Consider the following 27,766-nt stretch of genomic DNA (forward strand, 5'->3'; position numbering starts at 1 on the left):
AGTTTTATTGTTTATCACCATAAATAAAAACATTAATTTTGTATTTAGGGCGTCATTACAAATAAAAAAAAAAAAAGTAAAATCTAATTTAAAAAAATGTTGTTCCTTATCATAAAGGAATGAGTATTCATTGTGAGAGCCAAAATAGTCGCTTCCCATCTATTGTTTTTCAAATCTTTGCTAACCCACTGCGCATTTCTGAGCTATATGTAATTGCTTGGTATTCTATTCAATATACTCTCAGAAAAATTATTTAGAAGAGTAAAGAAACAATATGATTATCTATATATTTTAAAAAATTTTTGAATCGTGGTTTGCCTAGCCATCACAGGTCAGAAATTTAAGGTTTAAGTTTCCTATCCGAGTACCCCAAAAATGTTAACAAATATAGTAAGTGGGGTATTTGGACACTTTATTTTCATATTTAGAAAAATCTAGGAGGTATCACATTTTTAGAAAATTGACAAAGAAAATCTGCTAAAAAGTCATTATTTTCGTACTTAAAAAAACTAAATATACTGACAGAAAGTTGAAGTTTACTTAAAAAAATGTTCATATACCAACTTTTCAAGGTCTTTAATTTAATATTTATACATAAACATTATTAGAATACACAAGTTGGTCAAAAAAACATTTTTTATTAAATATATTTCTTTTTGACTACGCATTTTTATTTTTATTTTATTATAGATACCTAATATATAGAATCTATGGCTCCTCTGCTCTCTAAGGAGAAGAGAGAATACCATTTTAAAAGAAATCATGTACTTTTTCAAAAAATCATTTGCTGTTGCTGCCTTGAAAAGAACAACAAATGCGTTCCAGTTAATAAAAATTTGGAAGGTCTGGTTCAAGTTTTCTGTAAGCCTGAGTTTTCACTTAAAGTATTTGCCTACCCTACAGGATTATGCCCAGGTTGCAAGAAAAACTTGTATCTCTGTAAGGCTGCAGCCTTACAGAGATACAAGTATAGTCTGCAATAGCTTTACCATGGTAAAACTATTGCAGACACAGTTTCTTTAAAATGGAAAAATTCTGATTTGTCTAGCTTGCAAACCTCTAGAGATTGCTCAGTATTATGCAGTATATGCAGTCAAGGAAGAAATAGATTATTAAATAAAAGTATGAAAAAGGGAACTAGAGCAACACTGAAACTTTGCCAAATATGTTTATGTGAAATTGCTAAAGGTAAACCCCACAAATGTTCCCCTTTAAAGAGGAGCACAAATCTTTTTGAGAGTATTTCTAAAATTTCTAAAAAAGTAAAAGAACAAGTAGCTTCTTCCCTTCTTAAAGAAATTTATTCTGATCAAGGGCAAAGTCTACGAGCTCAAGCCATTCTCAGAACAGGTAAAATATTGTTAAATAAAAATAGCTGTTATGTACGTTCTTAAAATAACAGTTTATATTTTATTAAGGAGGTAAAAGTATTCATATTACACTCGGTACTCGGGAAAGTGACCAGAGAAAGATTCGTTATAATGAAGTAGAAGTTTTGGTAAATACTTTAGGACTTAGTCAATTGAAGTCAAATGAAATGTTAAAAACTTTGAGAAGAAGCGGTGTAAAGTTTGAGTCAAATATGGAGAAAGCCCTGGATGAAAAAAGTAAACTACTTTCCAACTTTTATGTCACTGAATTATTAGACTTTCAAGAAAAAGAAAATGATAATGACTATGCTACAGTGAAGAGACACTTGGTATATATTGAAGATATTACAGCATTTCTGGATTTTGTAATGAAATATCGAGGGCAGGTTCCACAAAACACATTTGTAAAGGTTGGAATAGATTCAGGTATTTATATTTAATTTATTTAATTTATATTACTTATGATATTTTAATTATCGTCTTTTTGGAAACTTGTTTTAAAAAATATTATTTGTACATATCTATATACAAATATGTATGTGTGTAAGTATATATATATATATATATATATATATATATATATATATATATATATATATATATATATATATATATATATATATATATATATACACTCTAAAAAAAAACCCGTTAAAAATAACGGAGTATGTTACGGACTACTCCCTCAATATAGCACCAACGGAGTTCTCCGTTAATTTAACGGAGTAATAATTTAACGGATTCAATCCGTTACTCAAAAGTAACAAGTTAATCCGTAAATTTAACGGATAATTTGTTGAAGTAACAAAATAATCCGTAATATATGAAAAACTATTTTGTTTATCTTGAGAAATTGCTGAAATAAAACAGTTCTATTTATTTTATACGGTGTTTAGACGGCTAATTAATTGCTAGGGTTTTAGATGGCATCAAAAGCAATAAAACCTTTTGTAGAAATACATAAAAAATAACACAAAATTGTAAATCTTCATGTATATTATGGTAAAAGACACATTTAAGTTAAAATTAAACATATTTAGCGAGTGTTGATCGCAGCTCAACCACTCCATTAGACATTGAACCATACTGCAGCCCATACTGCAACCATCTTGCAGAAACTGCCAAAACATGATTGTTGACGGGTGGTATTCGATGTTAAAGCACCAAAAAAGCTTGAATAAACGATTGATGCCTTCTACGATAGATGTGCCGGTGTTGCGTTAAAAAAGTTAATCGTTAAAAAAGTTAACAAATAGTTCTGCGCATGCGTTTCGCATGCGCAGTACGGTCAAAGGAGCGTTCGTTAGGGAATGAAATTAGACGTTAAAAAAGTTGCATTGTTTCATTAGGGTATGTAAAATAATAAAAATTAGTGTATACTTTATATTAAAAATGGCTGTCCATGTTTACTCAGTTGATGAAATTATTTTATACTTTATGTTAAAAATGGCTGCCCATGTTTACTCAGTTGCTGAATTTATAAGCTTTACTACTGATATATGGACCAGTTGTTCAAATGAAAGCTTCATGAGCCTGACAGGTCACTGTTTAGACAATACATTTAATCAGAAAACTGTTGTACTTAGAGTAGCTCCATTTCCTGAGCGGCATACAGCAGCAAATATTGCTGAATTGATTGAAGATATGGCTGAATTTAAAATATCACCTTCAAAAATTCATTTAATAGCTAGAGATAATGGTAGAAATATTGTCAAGGCTATTAAAGATAGCCCATATGATAGTATGGCTTGTTTTTACACACACTGCAACTAGTAATTAATGAGTGTATTTTTGAACAAACAGTTGTCAAGAATGTCATTGCAAACTGGCATTCAATTGTTGGGCATTTCAGCCATTCTCCCCAAGTCTGCCCTAAACTTAAAGCTCTTCAAGAAGCAAACAATGTTCCTAAGCACAAACTTATTCAAAATTAGAACTAATTTATGATCAAAGGAAACCTCTAACCATATATGCACTTGAAAATGGTAAGCTTCCTCTATTAAATGCAAACAAATGGATGATTATTGGACAGTTTTGTGTTTTGCTAAAAGATTTCCACAAAACAAGAGTTCGCTTGAGTGAAAGAAATTCTATTGTCTCAGATATTATACCACAGATACAGTTTTTGAAACATTTCATTAATAAACTTTTAATTGATGACAGCTAATTCAATGGAGAATAGTTTCAAACAATATACTGATAACTATAACATCATCTTGTCAATATTTCTTGATCCCAGATTCAAATTAAAAATGTTCAAAAATGAAAACACCTTTTCAGCTGCTAAAACAAGTACTGAGAACATAACCATTCAACTTATTAAAACCCATGAAAAAATAAAAAACATCAAAGTTACTGAAAATGATTGGTCTGCAGCTTGTGACTTTGAAAATATTGACTCAGAATTAGAAAATAATGGTACATTACTAAATGAATAGAAAGATATAGTACAAATGGGTTTTGATAATTGCTTTGAAGAACTTGTAGGATTTAATTCTAAATAAATCGGTCAACCACAAACTTTAATTTCAAATGAAACTTTATTAAACAAAATTCAACACAACTCAAATGAAGACCTTATTGACAAAGAAAGCAATCTTTTGTTGTGGTGGAAATCACAGAAAACCAAAATGCGACTATTAGCAAAGCTTGCTTTAAAGTATTTAAGCTGCCCACTGTCTTCTGTGGAGAGTGAAAGACTTTTTAGTATAGGTGGAAATGTATATACTGCAAAGAGATATAGCTTAACAGGAGCTCATGGTGAAATGTGAATATTTTTGAACTATAATATGAGAATTTAAAAATATTTGATTTTGTATATATTACTATAATTAGTATAGTATAATTCTTTTAGAAGTGAGTATCTATGTTCTATTTTTTCATGAAATATAATTTATTTAGGAGTTTAAAAGCTTTGATACTATGAGGAGGTCAAATGAAAAAGAAAATGTCATGAGAATTGTATAACTTTGTAGAATTAGAAAATTACAGGGAAAAAAAATTTGGAAAAAATAATTGAAACTCTCTTTGAGAGCTTTTGCTCAAAAATAAAAAAAGAATGCTTCCCAATGCCTTAATCAAAATATCAAAGCATATTCTGTTGTGGATTTGAGGGTTGCGCAAATTAAAGAGTATTGTAGCCAGGGTAACTTTGGTCAGTTTTGGCAGTTTTTCTTAAACATCTCTGAATCTTATTAACTTTTTACAGTTTTCTCTTGTGGTAATAACATTATAGGTCTTGGCTATAGGCCTCTATATTTATTTTTTATATTTTTTTATTACAAATATTTATTTTTAAACGCCGAAAAGTGACCAATGTTACCCCAGGTTTTTATCATGTTTGATCAATAATACCCCTGCTATGGGGTAACATTGGTCACTTTTTGGAGTTTTAAAAAATCATCAGCCCTTAAACACTTAGAGAAACATGAAAAGAACATTTAAATGGACAAAAAATTTTGCAACTAGCTCCCTGTTATTGTGCAAAAGTCATTAACAGTCATTTTCTAGTAGGTCATTATCGTCATCTGAGAATGATGATACTTGTTCAACTCTTGCCCTTTTCTTGTTATTCTTGGTGTTACTGTTATTCTTGGTGTTATTGTTATTCTTTGATGTGGTAGGAGTTGTGTTATTCACCAGATCTTGCGGTGTTATCGCTTTGCCAGGTGTGATCTTTTTCCCTCTGGTGCGATTTGTTTTCCCATCCTGTCCACAATGTTTCACTAATAGACCTTCTATATCTTCATTGAATGCTTCCTTAACAGTACTACCGGTACCTCCTCCAATGTCTTTGTTAACCTGTGGCAAACGCTTCATGACCATTTCTTTATCGAAGGGAAATATTCCACTAGCCTTGAAGTCAGATCTCAAATTATCGCTTTTCAATTGAGGTTGCAGTAGACCAAGAAGACCGAGGAACTGATTTTTTGGTATTGATTCTTTGATGCGCGTTTCTATTTTTAGCGGACGGAAAACAGCAACGTCCAGCGGTTAAAGCAAATGGGAAGCGTATATTCCGAACTTTCGACTAGCCTTTCTCACGCTTACTCTTCCAGTTAAACATTCTTTTATAGCATTGGACGTTTCTTGACTGTATGAAGTTGCATATGCTCTTGAACCACGCTTTTGCTTATATTTCCTCGGCATTTTCACCGGCTAAGAATTCAAATGGTTCAATAAATGTATCAGAAGTGTCAAAACATGCCAAAATAAACTCAATGTAGTCTACGAAGTAACTGTGCGATATTCACAAAAACTGTTGATATACCAAATTTGTTGATATAATAGTCGATACATATTGTTGATATCTCTAACAAAATTAAAACATGTTATCTTTGTTAAATTTTAGGAATTTAAAAAAAAATCAACAATCGACCCCGGTCAACAAAGTCACCCCGGCGACCAAAGTTACCCCGGTTGACGGTACCATTTTGAATACTTTTTTAACGGGCAAACTTTTTTAACGCCGTAAGGCGTTAAAAAAGTTGTAATTATTTTGCGCATGCGCAGATTTCACATTTAATAAACTTTTTTAACGATTAACTTTTTTAACGCAACACCGGCTTCAAGCAAAGTTTTTTCAGCTGCAATCTTTATGGAGAGAATTTTTTCTCCCTCGACCCCCTGTAATAATATCACCGGATAAGGGGACTCCAACTTTTCTGCAACATTTTGTAATCCATGCTCAGCCTAAATTTGCAATGAAACTAATTGTTATGTCCGTTACAATACCATTATAAATTTTATTTATACATTTATAAATTATAGTTTTTTGCTTTTTTGAATTTTAAATTTACGTGCAATGTAAATCAACTAAAAAAATATTTTTTACACTGCATATCCGAATGATTTCCATGGCTACTTCTGGAGCAGAACGTTTCAGTTTCCCCCCTTGTCGCAGAAGTGAGCATAGAAGCTTGCATGCATAGTAAGCTTTCCAATCTAAAACAAATATATAAATATAAAGAAAACGTCAAAGTGCCAAACATATCTAAAAGTTAATTACATGCAAAATATTTTTTGAACAAAAAAAAATATATATCTTTATTAAAAATAATGCAAACCATAATGTTTTTTAGAAGCCATTACAGCCACATCTTTGATGTAAACACTATTTGACATTAAAGCATATTTTATTATTGGGTCTGAAACAGTCTGATTAAAGGTTTTGAGGATATCAACCATGCAGTCAGAATATTTTAAACGAAATTCCATATCAATCTACAAATAAACATGCTACTAATAAATACAATGCCTAAATTTATTAATCTTATCAATTTAATTGTATTAATCTTTACAATTATTTTGTAATCACTTAAAAAAAAAAAGTATGAATATTATACACTAAAGATTAATATCTGATAAAAAGAGTCACATAATAGATAATATTGATAACAAAATACCAGCTCTGGAATAATCCTGAATTTCGGAAATTTAAGCATCAGTCGGGATAATGAAGGTTGATCTGATGAATGAACCCAATTTTGTCGAAAACAAAACGTTGACTTTGTAGAAGCCTTAATTTCTTCTACACGATTAGAAGATAATGAATCAAGCTTTTCAATTTCATCGAGGTTGCTCATTCCTAAAATTAATTTAAATATAAAAAACACAGAGCAACAATATAGATACTAAAATTATAAACAAGTTTATAAAAAACTCTGTATGAATAATTTTGAAAGACCTATATTAGTAAAATACAGGTCTTTACAACATATGTTTTTTATACCAAAATACAGGTTTTTACAACAACTTTACAAAATGATAAATTAGATAACCTAAACATAATGTGCAAGACATGAATCCACGGGGGCAACCTTCAGGATTTTGAAGTTCTACTGAAGAACCTGCTGATTGAGACAGTTCTGCAAGTTCAGGATCTGCCAGTTGAGTTGTATTGCAACGAGTTAAGTTGTGCCCCCTTTTACGAGACCAAACAAACTTTTTTTGTGATCCTAGTATACAAAAGAAAATAAAGTTATTAAATGTAGCCACTTGTATGACAAAAATAAGACAATAAATCAAATAAACTTTTAGTTGCTAAAATGAATTATTTGCAATGGAGACATACAATGGAGAAATTACAATGCAATGACACACAACAAGGGAAATACAATGCAAGTTGGTAATATAAAAAAAAGTTGGTACGCATCTATAGTAAAATTTATAATCAATTAACTTAAATAATTTTAACAAACACCAGGTAACTTTCTTCTAGCATTTTCCAATCCTCTCTCCAGGAAGCCATGATGATTAGTAGAATCATAAAAAATACATGCTGGAAGTACAAGTGCCTCACTTAGCACTGCTGCCACCGAAATCTTTTGATACCGATCAGGATAATTTCCATAAACACTCATCATTTTGTGCACAACAGTTCGAATGATGTGCTGTCTAGTAGAGATTGAAACTTTCCCAGAATCAACCTCTTCAGTATATTGACAAGTACTCTATAAAGTTATATATGATATTGGTGTTCATAAAAAAATTACTGTTCACAAAATCTTGAAAACTATTATTGCTAAAAAAGCAAGTAAAGTAAAGTTATAACTTCAAAAATTATACTTAAAAATCAAGTAAATTGCAGCTATATAAAAGCAAGTAAAAATCATTTAAGTATTCTAATTACAGGGTGCTGTGCAAGAAAGGCTTTAATCGAATTAGCTGAAACAAACGCCTCATTTGCAGTTTTCATTAGATGGCTGTTGTTAACAGGATTACTAGATTCTGAAAACGTAATACTGGAAAGTAAAGTACTTTGATTTGGCTGTAACGAAGGCAACACTAATGGTGAATTTGATATTGGCTGTATTAAAAAAAAATAAATTAATATATAAAAACAGTTGATAAAGTTAAAACACACAAATGCCAACTTCAAAATATTACATAGAATTTATGATAAAAAACAGATTTAATAAACAATTTACACATTACTAATGTGTTTGTACAGTAAACAGTATTTGGTAAATTCATTTATATTACAACTAACGACAGCTACTGAATAGCCGTCTTTAGTTGTAATTTAAATTAATTTACCAAATTAGCATTGGTCCACTGCTGACCATCTATGAGGAGAATGAGAATTGTGTTTGATTCTGCTAAATGCTTTATTATTTCAAAATCAACTTCATCAACCTCTGTGCCATCATTTTCATAGACAAAGCATACAACTTTATCTGATGTCAAACCAAACTTGCAACGCACTGAAAAAACAATACAGAGTCATTAATTTTTTTATATACACGACAAAAATGCAGACTAGCTAAAGTGAATATATATGAATACACAGTACCAACTTCATATACAATTAAACAATTATACATATTTAATAATTACTAAAATTTATATATTTTTCAGTTTGTAATGCTTAAATGAAAAAAAAATCGATACTTCTAATTTAAATTTTTATTCTAAAAAATTGTGTATCTCAGATTTACAAAGTGTCCATATGTGCCGTCTTCTCCGGCAATACATATGACATTATATGGATGATAGTCCTTGAGCTGATTTGTATGTAAAACGAGCAGTTTATTTGAATTGCTAGATTTTTTAACTTCAAAAGAATGAAAATGTTCATGAAAATGCAATGTTTCAAATGGATACAATACAAAGTATATTTGTTTTGCTAGAGAAACAATGCACTTTAGCTCTCCAAATTGAGGATGACTTTCCACAATGTCATGACACAAAACACAATCCGGTTTGATTTCATAACAGCCAAACCTAACTGAATGAGCAACATATATTTCATCACAATTGTCCACATTTAAAACTGTGCGCAAACTATTCGATACTGCTGATTGTAAATTGCCTACCATTACTGTATCACATATGCCAATTTGTACATATTCTGTATACAAAGACCCACTAAACAATGTGTTTGCTAGTTTGAGTTGACTACGATGCATAATAGTTTTGCAAATGTTTTTGAAATTGCGAACAACAGAAGTAAGCTCTTTAGCAAATCAATGTTTTGCCTCAAAACGCATACACCAGTATCTGCTTAAAGGCCCATACTTTACCATAAATTCTGGATAATGTAGCATAAAATGATGTTTTGGAATAAGTCTCTTATCAGGATATATGGTTTTAAATTGGGCATGATGTTCCTCCAAATTAAACTCGAGCTGACGAATGAGGCCAACAGTTATAGTTGGAGCAAATATTGCATCCATGCAATCAAGTAACATCAGTAAAAGTCTCCAATGAGCATCACCTTCTGGAATTAGGTTTCCAATCATTAAAGGCAGATTTCTTATCAAACACCATGATTCAGCAGCTTGAATGCGAATATTTTTTAAGTTAACTTCTGGGGGTTTACTGTTTTTGTCACCCAATGAATAGTTATAATTATTGATTGCATTGTTGACATCTGCAAGTAGAAAATATTTTTTATCTATCAGCGATTGCAAAACAAGGCATATTTCTAAAGGTACAACACCTTCTAATACATCATGCATGCAGTCAACTGCACTCTGGTCTATGCAGTGAAACTGTGAAAAACAATTGAAAGGACAACCATGCTTAATGCCAGATTCTGAAGCATTGTAGTTATTGCTTCTACTTTCTGATACACACATATCGTATTCTGCTCGAGTCCTCTTATCAAAGGTTTCTGCCTTGAATGAAGTTTGAATTTCACAATGTGTACACTTGCAAAATCGGCAAAAGTATTTTGCATTAAAGCTTTCCATGAAGCCAAACAAAGTGTGTGCTCCTAAATTATCAGCAGAAAATAAAATCAAAACGGCATGAATAATTTCTTCCACTCCATTAACTTTGACAACAACACCCTGTTCACTTTCCAATTGTTGCAATAAAGATACAACACTATGAAGGATTGGATAGTATGAGTATTTATCTGTGTGTGCATCTAGTGCATACCATAAACCAACTAAGAAAATGCTATCAGTCTTAGACTGATACTCAGGAGCAATATTGCGTATCATCATGTATAAAGCTTCAAGTTTATGTACACGTGTATGGCTCCCAAGCACATTTGTTACTTCAAATGCATCAATAAAAAAGTGTAGCAAAAATGTTTTTTGGTGCCGTTGAAGGAATGAATGATGATGAAAAGTATGTGTATCAACAAAATCTTTTACTTTATTTGGGAGTGAACTTGGTGTGCACTGTGGGAAAGTAATCCTTGATGAAGCTTGCTCCAATATCTTGGCAAGTAGGATATCAATAGGCACAACATAGCATTTGTCCTCTACTAAAACAGAATGCATTGATTGCAATGCCATAGAGTATTGTTGCTCTTCACGTATACCTAGTGATATTTCTGTTGCCTCAATATAGTACCCACGTTCTTTTAGCCATTTGTTTCTTTTATATATAGTATCAGTTTTATTGAAAATACTAAACATACTATTGACATCATTTATCGCATCAAAAACAAATTCATTAGTTGGAGCTACTTTCAACTTAATTGCTAGAGTTTCTACTATCTTTGAAGCATAAACAGCAACGTCATTTAGTAGGCCAGACACATTTTCCATAATAAGCTGCGAATTAGCTAAAGTGATGTTTGGTTTTGAAGTTATTTCTGATACAAACTTCATAACAGATACTTCAATATTGTCTCTTGTTATAGAACTAGAGTTAACAATTGTGGCATTATTACAACCTTTATGTGGGTCACTTGGAAAATTTATGTCAAATGCATCTTCCTGTGACTCACTTCGTAAGTTGTTACTGCAACTTCCATTATTGTTGAAGCCTAAAGTTTGATCTGGCACAACAAAATGATGGTGCTCAAAATGCTTTTTTAACTTACTAAAGCTAAGGAATACTCTTGGACAGTTATTAAACATACAGCGTAATTCAGATCCTCTCGTGGCTAAGCCATGAAAATTTCGAAAATGGTAAAAAAGATCTAATAAATCTGCAAAATAATTTGAGCATTTAAAACATTCCATATTTCTTTTAAAATGCTTTTATAGCATTGTCACCTTTAGCAGCAAAATCTTCACTACTGTTGATGGCAACTAACTTCTTAATAATTCGATCAGAAGACCATACTTTGATTAGCACAGACATTCTGTAAATGTATAAAACATTAAATTATGCAATTAAGTAATGTAACTTAAATTTTAACTTAATGAAGAAATGATATTAATAATGAAAATAACTAACCTTAAACACACATGATAATATTTACTAATTAAAATTCAATACACTTTTTAAATAAGTTTTAAGCTTCAAACAAATATTAAGTGTTCAAAGAAATTAATATTCTGAATTCTTTTACACGCCTGAACTCCGTTAACTTAACAAAGTTATTCTGTTATATAATAGCTAACGGTGTTATCCGTTGTTTTATTCCCTTATTTTGTTACAATTTAATCCGTAAACTTAACGGAGTTTAACGGATTTACTGTCAACGGAGTTACTCCGTTGATATTTTAACGGATTTTTTTTTAGAGTGTATATATATTATAGGTGGAGGATCACTGAAAGTTATAGTAAATCTGTTTGATCCAACCAAGGACAGGACAGAAGATAGCAGCTCCTTAGGATCATACTCAGGAGCAAATACGTCACTTGTTTGAGCTTATTGTGAAAGGGTAAGTGAGAATCATTCTAACATGACAATGATTGTGGAAAGATTAAAGTTGCATGAATGCAAGTACTCATTGGCTTCTGACATGAAGTTAATCAACATATTGCTAGGAATTTCGGTGTGTTTGTTTTAAATAATTTTAAGATAATAAGACATATCATGGTAAAAACTATATTAGGAAAAGGTTTTTTTTACCCTACAATATATTTATAAATTGAATTATAATATAAAATTTTAGGCTCATGGAGGAAAGTATGCTTGCGCATGGTGTGAAGGTTCTTCAGAATTATTTGCTGGAGAGTTAAGAACATTTCAATCTTTGAATAATTACTATGAACTGTATTCATCTGCAGGATCTCCGGTGAAAAGAATGAAAGAATATAAGGTATAAATGAATAAATATATTGTAAATATTTTCGAAATTTATCATCCATTATCATTTTATCATTTTAAATAGGATAAAAAAAATTTATTTCCATATATTTAGAATGTCATTAATCCTTGTCTGCTTAAGATAGAAGACAAATCCCTAAGTATAATAAGAGAGATTCCATTACCAGAACTTCACCTTCTGATGGGATTTGTTAACCATGTGGCAGCGTTTATAATGCAACTTTGGCCTGGATTTATAGATTGGGTCAAGAGCATTGGATGCCTTCGTAAAGGTTACCATGGAGGAACATTTGAAGGAAACACGTGTAGAGAGATACTTAAAAGTTGCGACAAACTTGAGTTGATAATGCCTGTTGAACTGTATCCTCTCTTAGAAACAATGAGAAAATTTAATAATGTTGTTCATGGTGTCTTATATAAACTTGACCCAAACTATTCAATTTTAATTTAAAGTTTTACACAAAGCTTTAAGAATGCGCAAGACTATTGCAGAGAGGTAATTGCTGTTTTCTTTACTCTTTGTATTTAAAACCAAGTTATTGATAAACATATTTATAGTAAGCTTTTTTAGTTTTAAGGTAAATAGCTCACGGTTACTTGGAAAGTACATGCTGTAACAGCACATCTGGAAACATTTGTTGATTTGAGTGGCCTTTCCCTTGGGCAGTTTAATGAGCAGTCATCTGAATCTTGCCATTCCAAGATGAAAAGTGTAATAAACAGGTTTGGAGTCTCGCAGTACAGCAACAAACATAAGGAAAGAAGCAAAAGAATTGCTGAAGTGTTCAGTTCAAATAATTTATAAGTTATTGAACATTAATTGTACATGAAAACATAAACATTATTGAAATCTTTAGTTAAAACAATTTGTATATTTATTCAAAAAGACATTATAGATATATCAGTACAAACAGTTTTTGAAATATTTTATTTATTATTTATTATATTATTATTATTTATATATATTAGGTTATTAGACATACAATACTTTTATTTTACTATATTACAATACTAATAAATTATTTATATACTATCAATATGTTCTACTTTACTAAGCATACTATGTTTCTGATATTTAATATGTTCTAATACTATGTTCCTTATAATTAATATTAATTATTTATATACTATCAATATGTTCTACTTTACTAAGCATACTATGTTCCTAATATAATTCAAGCATATCTAAACTTTTTTCACCAACTTAGATATATCTAAGAGCTGTCTAATGAAGTTGATGTGTAAATACAAAATTTAAGAGCATAAAAACTTGGAATATAAAGTCATTTTATGTTAATTTTACTGTTCCGTCAATATATTTAGTTTTTTTAAGTACGAAAATAATGACTTTTTAGAAAATAATGACTTTATGTCAATTTTCTAAAAATGTGATACCTCCGAGATTTTTCTAAATATGAAAATGAAGTGTCCAATCCCCCACTTACTATATTTGTGAGCATTTTTGGGGTACTCGGATAGTAAACTTAAACCTTAAATTTCTGACCTGTGCCATCTTTCTTGTGGTACTGACTTTTGAATCGTATTTCATTTTAAAATTAATTTTTAGTCAAGTAATTTTGATCATCAAGATTTAAGTTTTATCTGAAAATGTACCCTTTCACGCATTGTTTTAAAACTTTTATTTTGGTATTTTTGCAGTAAGTAACAGTGCACGTACACATTCTAGAGAAACAATAAAATGACTTTAAAGCATGGCTAAAAAATCTTGTGATAAAGTTTGCTATAAATTAATGAAGTTAATTGGCACGTCAAACATGTTCTTACTGTCAGAACTACCAACTTTAAGAGATATTTTATAAAATCTTATCTTTCTTAGGAGGATTGAAGAAAATGACAATAATTTGAGGTAAGCTTCTGAGAAAGTGGGGTCTTCAGTGAAAGATATATGACAGAAAGCTTATTCACATACAATAGTTATATTTGATAAAAGAGGAAGTAACAGAACTTTAAATAATTAGAAGATAGCATATAATTTCTCACTATGTTGGGGAAAATCTAAACAAGTCTCCGATCATTATGTAATTTTAGATAAACTCTTTGACATATCAAGGTGTAAATGTCCAATCATATACTGAGAAGAGTTGTGATGAGTGCAAGTTGTGATGGCTGCAACTAGAATTGTAATGGCTGCAACCAGAGTTATGATGGCTGCAACCAGAATATTCATATGCCATGCAAACATTTAAAGGGAAAGAAAATTCCTGTTGTTAAACTTCAGTTTATCAAACTCCTATTACTAAACTTCAGTTTACAAATTCCTGCTACTGAACTCCAGTTTAAGTCTCAGAAGGATGAAATTTGTTGTGAAAATGAAATAGAAATGGAAACAATTGATAAAAAAGAGATTATACTACAGAAACGATTTCAAGAAGTTATATACCATGTGACAACTGTAAATCCGGACCAACTTTGAAAATGAATATCTCTTGAGCAGAGTTATCAATTTTATTAATTTAAAAAGCATAATAACAAGAACCTTGTAATTTACAAAATAAAAAAAAGAATTCTTTCTTTTTTTTTTATTTTGTAAATTACAAAACTCTATCAGACCATTTCGACGAACACGGTCATTTCTTGTGAAAATACTCGCGCCAAGCCTATATATGCAACTTTCTTCAATTTTTTTCATACAATTTCTAAGTTGGCGGAGATTATTAGTTTGCCAATTATCTGCACACACCAATCTTTTAATTTCAGTTTAAAAATTCTCGATTGAAATCAATTTGGGCACATTAACAGGGTGTTTGTCTTACGGCACATATTTGATTTTCTCATCTTTTAGGTATTCTTGCACTCTCTTTGAAAAGTGGGCGGAAGCGTGGTCAGGCCAGAACACAACTTCGTCATTTTTGTGAGCCTCTTTGATGAAATTCTTTTATTTAAGTAGACATTCGGAAATGTATACATCTTTATCGACTATTTGTCCAAAAGGAATGATGTTATGCTTTCAGACTCCTTTCTCAGACAAGGCTATCCAAACTGATAATTTTGGCGTCTTTTCGTTGATAATTTTGAATATATGCTGCTGTAAAATATTGAATCTCTTGGTTAAGCTACGCCGTGAAACACCGTCTTTCTTATGAATTAATTTTCCTACGCGTTTTATCTGTTTCTTGGCATTTTTTCTTGCAGTCCGATCTTTTATTCTGGTCCTATATTATTCTTCTTTTGTTGCAGTATATCGTACACGGTCATTTTTGGTACATTAGCCATGCGAAAGTGATTAACAATAAATGTTTTGTTCTCTTTTGGATGAAAATTCAAAATAGCGTAAACTGTTTTTCAGAGTGACTCTTGAGTATTCATACTTTTAGAAATGTTTAAGTAAATCCCGAAAAGATAACGATTATTGTTTGTTAATTTACTTTGCTCCCACTTTTACAATTTGCTATTCGTTTTAAAGTTGTCAAATACACGATCGGAATAGTATTTTCTTTTCCAGAAAAATTTTTTTTTGCCGGTCTGTATTCGAAATAAATTAAACCTTGCTTCGTTAAACTCCTCTCTAAAATATTTTTGTGTTGTTTTGTCACCAGCATTTTTTTTTTTTTTTTGTCCGTGAGCCATCCTTGCCGATTATCAATTGCTTTTATTTAAATCATTGTCAATGAAAACCTGTGCCTTGAAGAAACATTGGATAAAATTTTTGTGATCGTTGTTTTCTAATAACGAAAGAACAGTATATGCTTAAATTTCTATTATTTCATTTTTTCTATTACTCGATATATTCTTTCTTTGCATATGAAATATTGCTTCATTGTAAAAATAAGACAATAGAAAACAAGATTCAGAGGACGAAAGTGATATAAATATTTACTAAAGTTTTTAATGTCTTTAAGAACTTCGTTTTTATGAGATTTTACAATGTAGCGAAAATTTTTAAAATATTTTTTCCTACATTGTCATTGATATATTTTCGAGAGCTATCAACTTATAAAGATATTTTTGTGAACCGTGTCTTCATATTCAAAGCTCGCCCCTTTATACCTATAGTAAAACTCTATAAATATAAAATAATGGTCCTCAATCAAAATTAACAGCAGCAACAACAATAATAGTATATTTTGACTCAAAACGTCAATTATTGCAATCTTATGATAAAATCAGCATATTTTTCAATAATCGTTTTCTGAGTTTTCCGAGGATTCGAAGTTTATCAATTGTAATATTACCAATTTACAGGCATTTTCCTACTTATATTGATAGGAAAATCCCTATGAATATGCAGCATGGAGAAAACTTTTGAACAACCTTCCTTTATAGTGTTACCTAAGTATTTGTGTAAATTTGACAAAAAATATTTTGTTTGCGTTGTATACCTCCCATTTATCCGACACAAAACTTGAATCACATCACAGCATCATGGTATTGATTTCCTAAATTATTTTTCTCAAGTCAAATGTTCAATGTGAATAGAAAAGCCAACCAGTAATTTTAAAAATGAACCAAGAGTTTCACTCAACCAAAATGTAATGTAAAAAATAAGTTTCTGAAAAGACTAAGGGATTCTTTTCGTTACTGACTGTAGATATAGAATTTTAAATTTTTCAGAACATACAGCTAGACTATGCGCGCACTTATTAGGCATATCAAACAAAAAACTACATCCATTTTTATGTAAAAAAAGTCCGAATCAAAATCAGCCTTTTTACAGCAACAAAAAAAAATACTAAAATCCATTGAAACATCCCTTACTTTTTAGGATCATGAAACAACTTTTCGACATTGGCTCAATGAATTTTTTCTTGTTTTTATTTGACTTATTGATTTTTTCTTGTTCGACCTCATTCCACGTGGTTACAATAGGTTTACACAACTCATCGACGTTTTTGAAGAGCCTTTTATGTCTTTGAGCAAGTTGTCTCTGAACATTTGCAAGTTTAATTCTAGCTATTTAATTCTTTGGAGAAAGGAAAGCCATTTTCACTGCTCTGAAGCTCAGAATATATTGACTGTATGACAGGAATCCTTAATATTTTAAAGTTCTCTAACCAAAACAGAGTAAAGGCGTGATCTAAAGCCAATATCACTCCTGATAATATAACACCGACTGCAAAAATGAACACTTTTATTATTTGAGTAGAATAGTTTACAATTTTTTGCTTAATGTTTATGAAGAAAATATTTTTACATAAAAATACAAATAAGAACTGAAAGACAAGCGAAAACTTATGTGTTGTTAGGGAGATATGTACTCTTAATGCATATTGCTACGAAAGCTATTATATCTTCCAAAGAAATGTTCTTTGAAATAACTGAAAAGAAAGTAAATGATAAACAAAAAATGTGTTATGTAATGGAAAAAAGTGTAGTGTGCAATGGAAATCAACTACCAATCAATTTTTTAACCTGCAAGCGCAATCAACTTCATACCGCAAGAATATTAACTTGATCAGTAAATAAAGGAGTGGAAAAAAGTTGTCTGATGATTTGATCAAAAGCCGATTCCTTTTCCTTAAGAGAAAGTCAAAATGAAAACAATAAATGTGCGCCGTCGGTTGAGGGATCATCATGTGTATATGGGTTATTACCCAAAGTAAAATATAGAAGAGGATTTTATTGGTTTAGGATGTTCTGCTGGAAAAACAAATCGAGGAATTTGTTCAAATTATACGGCAATGGTGAATATTCCATAATTCTTTTAAAAAATGTTTTATTATTTGAATGATGAACTTTTTATTTCTTTAGGATTTTTTTTTAAACCCTCTAAGAATTAATAATGTTCAAGTTTTATTATATATTTGGAGTGCTCAAACTTTTATCTTTAATGGAAATTCAAGGTGGTGAAGGAGATAATTATGAACTTTATACAAGGTTAACTTTTAATCCCTTGAAAAAATGATTAAGAGATAATCTTAACCGAAATTATACCTTCGAAAAAATTAAGGGTTTTTAATTCTCAAGCTTAATAACCTCCTCGTCTTGGTGATTATGTAGGTCCTTAATTTTGAAAATTTATAATTATTTTAATACCATTTTTCTTTTCGAGAAAATAGTGAATGAACGTCTCATCAAAAGAAAGCTCCTATAACTAATTTTTTAAAACAGTACGGGGATAATCCTCTCCTGGATTCCAATAAACATGCAATCCTAATATATATTTTTTATGTGAACTAATATCCTAAAATTATTTCTACAAACACCCCTCTATTTCAAAACATCCTGCGAAATATAAGCTTCTTCTTAAGAGTGGTTCATAGATCTCCACCCTATTTCAAGCAGAACCAATAGAAGAATAACCAAAGTTTTTTTCACTCTAGATCTAGACATAGTCAACTCACATATATTTCACATTTACGTTTGTATCTACCACATATCTTTAGATATTAAGAACTTTAAAAGTATTAAAAATAATTTTTGCAATTTTAGTAACAGCGTCATACCAAGCTCTTGTTCCAAAGTATCGTGGTCTTGACACTCTCGTTTCCTGTGATATTTTATATAGAAGAAATACAAATAAACTTGTCTTGATCATAATCTAGCTTGCTTTAAACTAGAACTCCCGGAGGTTCTTTTCTTTTTCCTATGAAGTTATAAACAAGCTTGCTATCTCAATTCGATTTAGAATGCATTTTAGAATCAACAATTATAGTAATGTTCACCTTAAAGTATCATATAGTATCATAGAGTCATATCATAAATTATCATAGTGGTTGCAAATCCACCTCCAGTCGATAATGCTGTCTCTCAACTCCAAGGAACTCCTGTTTATCTACTTTTCATATCTTTGTTATTGAAGAGAGAGCAAATCAAAATGCCTGATGGGGGTGCAATAATAAATTATTATGTGATATAAAAAAACTTTTTTCAGGATGACATTTTTTCCTTAATCGATGATGTTCTCTTAAATGGCTTCTTAGAACATAAGCACATGCGCAAAGCATCAACCTTTAATTGATTCACTATGAGCTTTAAAAGCTGCGAAGAAAATTTTCCACTGTTTTTCTCCACTTGCTCAATATCCAGCAACATCAGTGATTGCACTGATGTCCTAGTAAACTCGCTCCCCTTATTAATCGCTGCCATGACACTCCGAGATATAAAGCTACAAATGCAAAAAGCGTATCATGAGAGTCATTACGCAACCGAATGACTTTTATGTCTTTAAAAGTTTTTTTCTATTACTATCTTTAATTTCCTTGTTGGGAACTAACTTGCTCTCATCATGGTTTCTTGCAAAACCAATTTAGAACTTTTTTAAACACCAAAAAAACATTTGCAATAGATTGAAATTAACAAATTACATGAATATTTTGTTTTATTTTTTACTTCGCGCTAAAGATCAAATATAATGTTAAAACAGTTTTTTTATTTTTTTCGAATATCAAAAATTTAAAATCCTAAACAAGTTTTTTTTTGATTTCCAACATCATGAAAGACTGATGCAAGTATTATAGAATAACAGTAAACATTAATATTTTGAATGGGTGAAGTCATGACTAGTTTAACACATATTTCAGTATAGATATCAAACTTACAGACATTTGTGGTCTTTGTTAAATATGCACTTACAAAATATTCTATTTGCATAATTTATACAATAAAAATTATTGAGGTGAAAAGAAAGAAAATGTTTGTGAAACTGAAAAATGTAAAAAATAGTTGTTATTCGCGGGGATTTTCAGTAAAATATTTGTTATATAAAGGAACATATTTTGGACTTAAATTTCTTGCTTCTTCTTAGGGATTAAATCTAAATGTTTAGATGTTAATGCTTTATAGGGTGTACCCTATCAACCCACCGAAGGGTTTTCTCAGATCAGCTAATTTCGCAAGATCTCAAAAATTATGTAAGAGTGTCATATTTGTGTTATAAATGCTTGTGACAGTGGCAATGGTTACTGCCGTAATATCTTTTTCATGTTTTAAAACAAGTTTTTAGTCTTGAGACGAATGTTTTATGATTCCAGAATGGCTGAAGATTTAGCACTGCTGAGCAGCGCAACCTTGCGGGCAAAATTTATGCGTGTTAACAATTTCATTCGCCGATTTAAAAAGACAAAGTACTATTTAACGAATTTCTCATAGTATTATGGATTAAGATTACTTGAAGCCTCACGATATTTGTTTGCTGATCTACAGCTAATCACAGATGAGGAGTCTGCTACCTTTACCACAAATGAAAAAATGTTTTTTAAAATTGCTTCAACCCCATCCATTATTCTAGTTAGATCAAGTTGGGTTCTAAGTTTTCCTCCTAACTCATTTTCATTTGTAACTTTCTTTTTAAATATTTTACAGTTTACTAATGTGTCAAGATGTTTTGTTGCCAAACCTAAATGGTATGTGGACAGTATGCTATGTTCATATCTATGTTCATTGATTTTGTAAATAACTTTACCAAATTAGCTCTTAGCTTTGTTTTCAGTTCCTCTAACGACATCTCGGAAGCATTTAGTTAAACTAGCGTTTGATAAAATTTAATTTTCAGTGAAAATTTCCAATATTTCAAAGTTTAAGAAGCAGAAGGCTTGTCACTTGACTGACGTCTTTAGTTTGAGTATAGGGTTATTCACGTTGTATGCCTAAAAGAAGATTGAAAGAGAAAAGAAGAGTGAAAGCGAGAAAGCACAACGCTCTGTGATGCCAAGAAAAGGGTAAAAATATTTAAAATTTTGTTAATAATCACAAGCTAATACAAGTTCTCTAAATTATCTATGCTAACTTTGAAGACATTAAATCAACCGGTTAACAAAATTATTTTAAACTTTATTCGTCTAATCTCTGAAGAGGTTTAATTCAGCTTTTGCTATATGGTAGTCCTCTGTGATGGAATTGTCGATGTACCAGTATTGTGCCGTAGTGAAGACACTGTAGAACTCTGTTTGACAACCAAGCGAGTTTAACTGGAAGAAATTTGTAAAGTACTACACAATCGCGAAAATTATTATGACTGAAGATGATTTAAGAGCGTTTGTTAATGCAATGTACTGCCAAAAATGTGATGAGAAACTTGACAGGGTTTGTGTGGGAACCAATAATAATGTCTTGGACTGTTGTTATATTTCTGGATGATGCCGCGCTGCCGTGCATGATGAGTGAAATCTTCAGCTACTTATCTGTCCTTGTAAAACAAAGTCTTCCACATTTTTCGAGGTTATGATGTGGGTTAATTCGTGTTAGCGTTGAGATAGCTACGAGAGGTAAATAAAAAGCAAGCTGTTTATCAAGTAACATGGAAAAATGCATGACTTTTTAAGTTTGGCAGGTCCAGTTTATCGATAGTTTGCAATTTCTTAAGTTTCCACTGGACACGCTGGTGGTAAACCTAAAAAAATGAGGATTTAAAAGTAATTAAAAAAGGATCTAACAACTAACGATCTTAAATTATTCCATCAAAAAGGTGCGTATAGTATGAGGATGAAAGTTGTGAACGCTTTGACAAAACAGAATTACCAAAGTTTGTAGCTTTCTACTTTAAGCTGACTCGAGTTCATGTTAAATAGGAAGATTTTAAGTATGGAAAAAAGTTTGGAATAAAACACTTGGTGATTGCAACGACATATGCTTGAAGACTGACATTCTTATACTCACAGATGTATTTGTATAATTCAGGGACATGTAAATGTATCACTATGATCTCGATGATACGCAATGCTTCATATTGCATGTAGTGTCCTTGGATGCTCTACTAGAAAAGAATTAAATTGAGCTTGAGATTATGAAAGACATTGATATGCACCTGTTCATGGAAAAAGGCCTTCTTAGTGGAATCTTGATAGTCTCAAAAAGATTTGCTGAAACCAATAAGCCATAGTGCTCGCTGCATGACAGCTTAAAACCATCATATATCTTGATGCAAAAAATATAAATGTAATTAAATGCTACCATTGGGAGGGTGCTCCTGATCTTACAATTATGGAAGTTGTTATTCTGATATTGAATATCCTGACTCATCGGTTAGTAGCTATAAACAAATTTCGCTTATGAAAAATTTATCAGGCAAGGAAGCAATATATTTGCAGCAATACACAAAACCAAAAGCAAACTCAAACTAAACAGGCCAATATATTTTGGCCAAAGTATTCTCAACTTATCCAAACATTTGATGTGCGATTTCTGGTATTACAACATTAAGGCTAGTTATTGTGACAAGTCTAGTTTACTATACAATAACACTGAAAGTATGTTGTTCTAGGTTCAGACTAAAGATGTTTACAAAGAAAGGCAGATACACACAGAAGATCATTGTTTAGCAACTGCCCTAAGGATAATCCTTTAACATAATCTTTTAACTGATAATCTTTTAACGGATAATCTTTTAACTGATAAATCGGAACAAAATTCTGTTTTAAAAAAAGCCAAAGAATTAAAGAAAGATAAAGCCTACGAAAATATTTTTATAAATCCTGATTTGACTGAATCTGAACGGTACAAATCGAAGCTATTGAGAGAATAGCTTCGATTTGTACCGTACTAAATATGGACAACATTGGCTCTGCAAATTATTACTTTGGAATAAGAAATGACAAGGTAGTAAGAATTAAGAAATAGCAATTAAATGCCAAAAAATACTTAAATTACATAACATGCTTAAACCTTGAAACTAGCAATAAAATAAATTATTTCAGTAGTGGAGTTCACAGTCTTAATAAACTGCTAAGCGATAAGACAGATACTTAATCAGTAAACTTTCATGACCTTAAGAATTGTGATTTAAGGATAAACAATGAACACATTAGACAAAAATGCAAAGAACTGATGGTTTGGTACACGAATGCAACGTCTCTGAATAATAAGATTGATGAATTAAGGTTACAAACTGAAATATATAAACCGGATGTTATTTGTATCACAGAAACTTGGTTTAAAGCAGAATCAGATGTAAACATAAATAACTATAATATTTTCAGAAGAGATTGAAAGACTCATGGAGGAGGTGTTTGTATTTATGTCAAACAATGTATTATTCAGTTTGAAACAAATATTTTACAGTTAAACAACAATTTTATTGAACAAATTTGGACTTGTCTATGTTTTAGAAATAAAAAAATTCTAATTGGATGCATTTATTGACCACCAGATATATCTCAAGAATAACTTTATTTTGTTATCAATTAATGCTTCTAGGACAAGTATTTATCGGAAAGAATACAACGATCTTATTATTACAGGGGACTTCAACTACAATTCAATAGATTGGTCTGACAATGGTTGTCCTTTCTCGGCAACCGATAATGAATCTCAAAGTAATAAGTTTATTGAATGTCTAGAAGAATGTTTTCTGTTTCAATGTGTATGTGAACCAACATTCCAAAAAGCAAGCTACGAATCAACTAATATTCTAGACCTTATTATTACAAACAACAAAGAAAAAATTGTTTCTATAACTCACTCAGCTCCTTTAGGGAATGTCAAACAGGGTCATCATTTACTAAAGTGTTGTTACCTAATAAATGATCTTAAATCTTCTAAAGAACATAAGAAATCCATTAGATTATAAAAGGAAATTATGTATTATTCTCAAGTCATTTCAATAACGTGAATTGGAAAATTGAATTTAAAGGAAAATCTTTGAATGAAATGTATGATTTATTTTTGTATCATTATAATTATGCAACATAACTATTTATCCCAAAAATTAATTATCAAAATAGAAGGAACAAAAACAAATGGATTATTGCCGAATTGAAAAATAAAATAAGAGCTAAAAACAATATATGGCTCTTTAACGAACACTATGGCTGGAATGACGAATTAACAAAAACTAAATACAATAAGCTAAAAATTGGAATAAAAAATGATATCAAGAACAATATAAAACAGTTAGAAAGAGCTATAGCCAGCAAACTCAAATCTAATCCTAAATTGCTTTATAAATATATCAATGAGAAGTATCAGTAAAAGCTCAAATTCGAGCTCTGGAAAATGAAAATGGTGAAATTATACATGATCAACTTAATATTGCTACTGAACTCAATAAATATTGTAGAAAAAGCCAAATGTTATACCACTTTTTAAAAAAGGAATCAAACTAAAAGCATCAAACTTCAAACCAGTCTCGTTAACTTCAATTCCATGTAAAGTATTGGAAAGAATAATAGCTGATTGTGTCATGCAATACCTGATAAAAAACAATTTACTTTCAAAAAAACAACATGGTTTTATGAAAAGCAAAATTTGTTCAACAAACCTATTAGAATACCAAGATATTTTAACAGATACGTTTCATAATGGAACACCAATAGATGTATTGTACACAGACTTCAAAAAAGCTTTCGATAGTGTTTTGCATAAAAAGTTTTTATCCAAGTTATTGACTTATGGTATTTCTGGTAAACTTCTTAAGGGTCTGTTTTAGGCCCTCTCCTTTTTCTGGTATTTATAAATGATCTATCAGAAAATTTTGTTAATGAACGTCGTTTATATGCTGATGATAATAAGATAATTGCACCTATTTCTTCTCAAAATGATTTACAAATGTTTCAAAATGATATTAATAAACTTGTAGAATGGTCTACAAAATGGAAATTAGGATTAAATTTTGAAAAATGTAAAATTATGCACTTTGGTTCAAATAATAAAGAATATCCTTATTTTATGACTAAAAACAATACATTAATGGAAATTGAAAAGTCAAAACTAGAAAAAGACATTGGTGTTTATATATCAAGTGATTTGAAATGGGCCAAACAAGTTAAATATGCATCCAGTAGTGATCGACCGGAATTCGGTTCGGATCCGGTTTCCGGCCAAAATTACAACCGGAACCGAAATTCCGATTCCTGTTCCGGGTATATTTAAGATTTCGGTTCCGGCCGGATTTCCGGTTTAAAATGCTACCGAAAAGATATATTATAAAGCTTTATTTAGCATAATACCGTTATGATCATTTTGATAAAAATGATTAAAAAAATTTTTAAATCAGTTGTTAAGCTTGAGAATTAATGTTAATAAAATTTGGCTTTGTTTGAAAACTAATTAATTTTCTTGTTTAAATTAACTTTAAATTAATATCTTGTAATGTTTTTATCGCTATTATTTGAGCTGAAGTTACACCATTCTGATTCTTACCAGCTCATTTTCTTAAACATATTGTCATGATCCAAATGGACAATTTTGAACCTCCTAAAGATGAATTTGGCTCCTGCAGCTCATCTTTTTCGCACATTGTAAAAATTATTGCGCAACTTCGAACAGGGGAAAACGATTAATGTGCATTTTGACAATCCAAAAAATCATTTAGGTGTTAAATGATTTTTTTGGATTGTCTAACTGCTTCTCTATGCCTTGGGTTTCGGAAAAACTTTAAAAAAAAATGTAAAATTTTTGTTATTTTTACTACATTAATTTTTGTTTAAATTAGAGCTAACTTTTTAAAAATATATTACTTATTTTCGGTTCCGGTTTCGGTTCCTATTCTGGTGTCATGTTAATATTTTACTCCGTTGAAATTTTACTGCGCAGTAAATTTTTAACGCTATAATTTTACTGCGCAGTAAAATTTTAACGTTAAAAATTTACTGCACAGTAAAATTTTAACGTTAAAAAATTTACTGCGCAGTAAAATTTTAATGTTAAAATTTTACTGCGCTCGTTATTTTTTTACTGTCATCAAGAAAAGAAGAGATGTTAAAGTTTTTGGGAGGGGCGGGTAAAAATATACATGTTTTATAAAACTAAGGGTACTTTAATTTTTCTTTTAATGAAACTTTTATTATTTAATGCATACATTAAATGATAGTTTACTTTCCAGGCCAGATTTTGATTCACTTTTTTATGTAAAGCTATGCATTTTCCCTTATTTTTTTTGCAATACATCAATTTGTTGTCTATAATTGCAAAGTTTTTACATTGCCTTTTAAAGTTTGCCTTTTTTCCTCTCTCATTTACACCTTCAGGAAACTTTTTGTCATTCAAGTATTTCCTCATATCATGAAAGTTAATATTTTTGTACATCTTGAAAACGCCAAAAAAATAAACGCCAGAAACTGTATATTAAAAAAGTCAGTAAAAAAATAACGATAGCAGTAAAATTCCAACGTTGAAATTTTACTGCGCAGTAAAATTTTTACGTTGGAATTTTGCTGCGCAGTAAAATTTTAATGGCAGCAAATTAAAAACGCTACACCGGTTTGGATTTATTTTCGGTTCCGGTTCCGGTTAGGAATATTTAGAATCTATTACCGGTTTGGTTCCGGTTCCGGCAAAATATCTGTTCCGGTCGATCACTAGCAATCAGTAAAGCAAATAGTATTCCATCACTAATAAATAATACATTCAAGTACAAGAATAAAGATCTAATAAAAACACTGTATTGTACGTATGCTAGACCAAATCTAGAGTTTTCGATTCAAGTATGGAGTCCGTATTATACAAAAGATTTTAATGAACTAGAAAAAGTTCAACGAAGAGCAACCAAAATGATACCGGATTTAAGACATCTTCGGTACGAAAAAAGATTAGAAATTTTGGATATGACAACTTTAGAGACTCGGCGGCTAAGAGGTGACTTGATCCAGCAATTCAAGATATTTAAAGGTATTGAAAAGATTGATATTAAACAAAATCAAGCAATGAACTCTATTTGCTCATCAGGTCCCGCATCTAACCTTAGAGGAGCAAAACATAAATTGAAACCTGAATTTGTTAGAAATTGTATAAAAAGGCAATATTTTCTCAGTAATAGAGTCGTTTATGGATGGAATAGTCTACCAGCAGAAGCAATTCAATCAATTACACTTAACAGCTTCAAATCAAACTTGGTCGATTTAAAAGCAATAGCAAACAAGACGAAAATCAAGAAAGCTTATCGTTAACACTTTGTTATTTAAAACTGAACAATAATTAATATATACCGGCTGTCATAGGTATTGCCTGGCGCTTTATCTCAACAGCATTAACTATTATTATTATTAACATCATAGAAAACAAAAAGATTGTTGGTTAGCTCAAAATTCGTAGCGTGACCTAAGAAAGTTCTAAATTGTGAGAAAGTCCAAATGTGACATTTATGTAAAATTTTGTACAATGTAAATTAAAAATTCGGGAATATTAAATATTTTTTTATTATAACTTAATATCTATTTAAATTAAGGTGGTACATACCTCAAAAAATTGTATCATAAAATATTGGTTCTTAGTTATGTCTTTGTGATTCATTTTGACAAAAATAAAATTACAAATAAAATAAATACAGAATATAATTGTTCTTCAAAATAATTATGCAAATACCCTAATTATGCAAATTTTTTGTTCCAATATATCTTTTTATTGCAATAAGATATTTACATAAAACTTCGCAAACTAATCAATAATGGTGCAATCCATGTTCTGAGCTAAAAAAATGTTAATAAATCCAAAGTATACCTTTAATTTGCTCAATTACAATAATTTGGTTAATTTTTTTCAAAAAGAAGTACAAAAATGGATGTGAAAACAAGTAAAAAAAAAATAATAATAATAATACTTT

The 27,766-nt window shown here is 30.4% G+C and overlaps 1 protein-coding gene and 1 pseudogene across 2 annotated transcripts; one reads left to right on the forward strand and one right to left on the reverse strand.

Annotated features, from left to right (window-relative positions):
- Positions 1 to 694: 694 nt before the first annotated feature.
- On the forward strand, positions 695 to 13,183 carry LOC145187720 (uncharacterized; annotated as a pseudogene). The gene is made up of 6 exons (XR_016455122.1): positions 695 to 1,350; positions 1,419 to 1,796; positions 11,820 to 12,058; positions 12,179 to 12,325; positions 12,428 to 12,829; positions 12,905 to 13,183. The product of XR_016455122.1 is annotated as an uncharacterized LOC145187720 (transcript).
- Positions 6,361 to 11,726, reverse strand: LOC149893405 (uncharacterized). Its single transcript, XM_090073656.1, has 8 exons — positions 11,514 to 11,726; positions 11,330 to 11,418; positions 8,409 to 8,575; positions 8,002 to 8,178; positions 7,573 to 7,822; positions 7,151 to 7,327; positions 6,776 to 6,957; positions 6,361 to 6,593 (listed from the first exon to the last, which is right to left on the reverse strand). The coding sequence occupies exons 2-8, from the start codon at positions 11,415 to 11,417 to the stop codon at positions 6,420 to 6,422; spliced, it is 1,215 nt and encodes a 404-aa protein (XP_089929782.1). The 5' UTR covers position 11,418; positions 11,514 to 11,726; the 3' UTR covers positions 6,361 to 6,419.
- Positions 13,184 to 27,766: the final 14,583 nt, after the last annotated feature.

Source organism: Hydra viridissima, unplaced genomic scaffold (assembly GCF_058129835.1).
Source record: "Hydra viridissima isolate aposymbiotic clone 2 unplaced genomic scaffold, HvirCarnegie_v1 scaffold_1, whole genome shotgun sequence".
Classification (NCBI taxonomy): domain Eukaryota; kingdom Metazoa; phylum Cnidaria; class Hydrozoa; order Anthoathecata; family Hydridae; genus Hydra; species Hydra viridissima.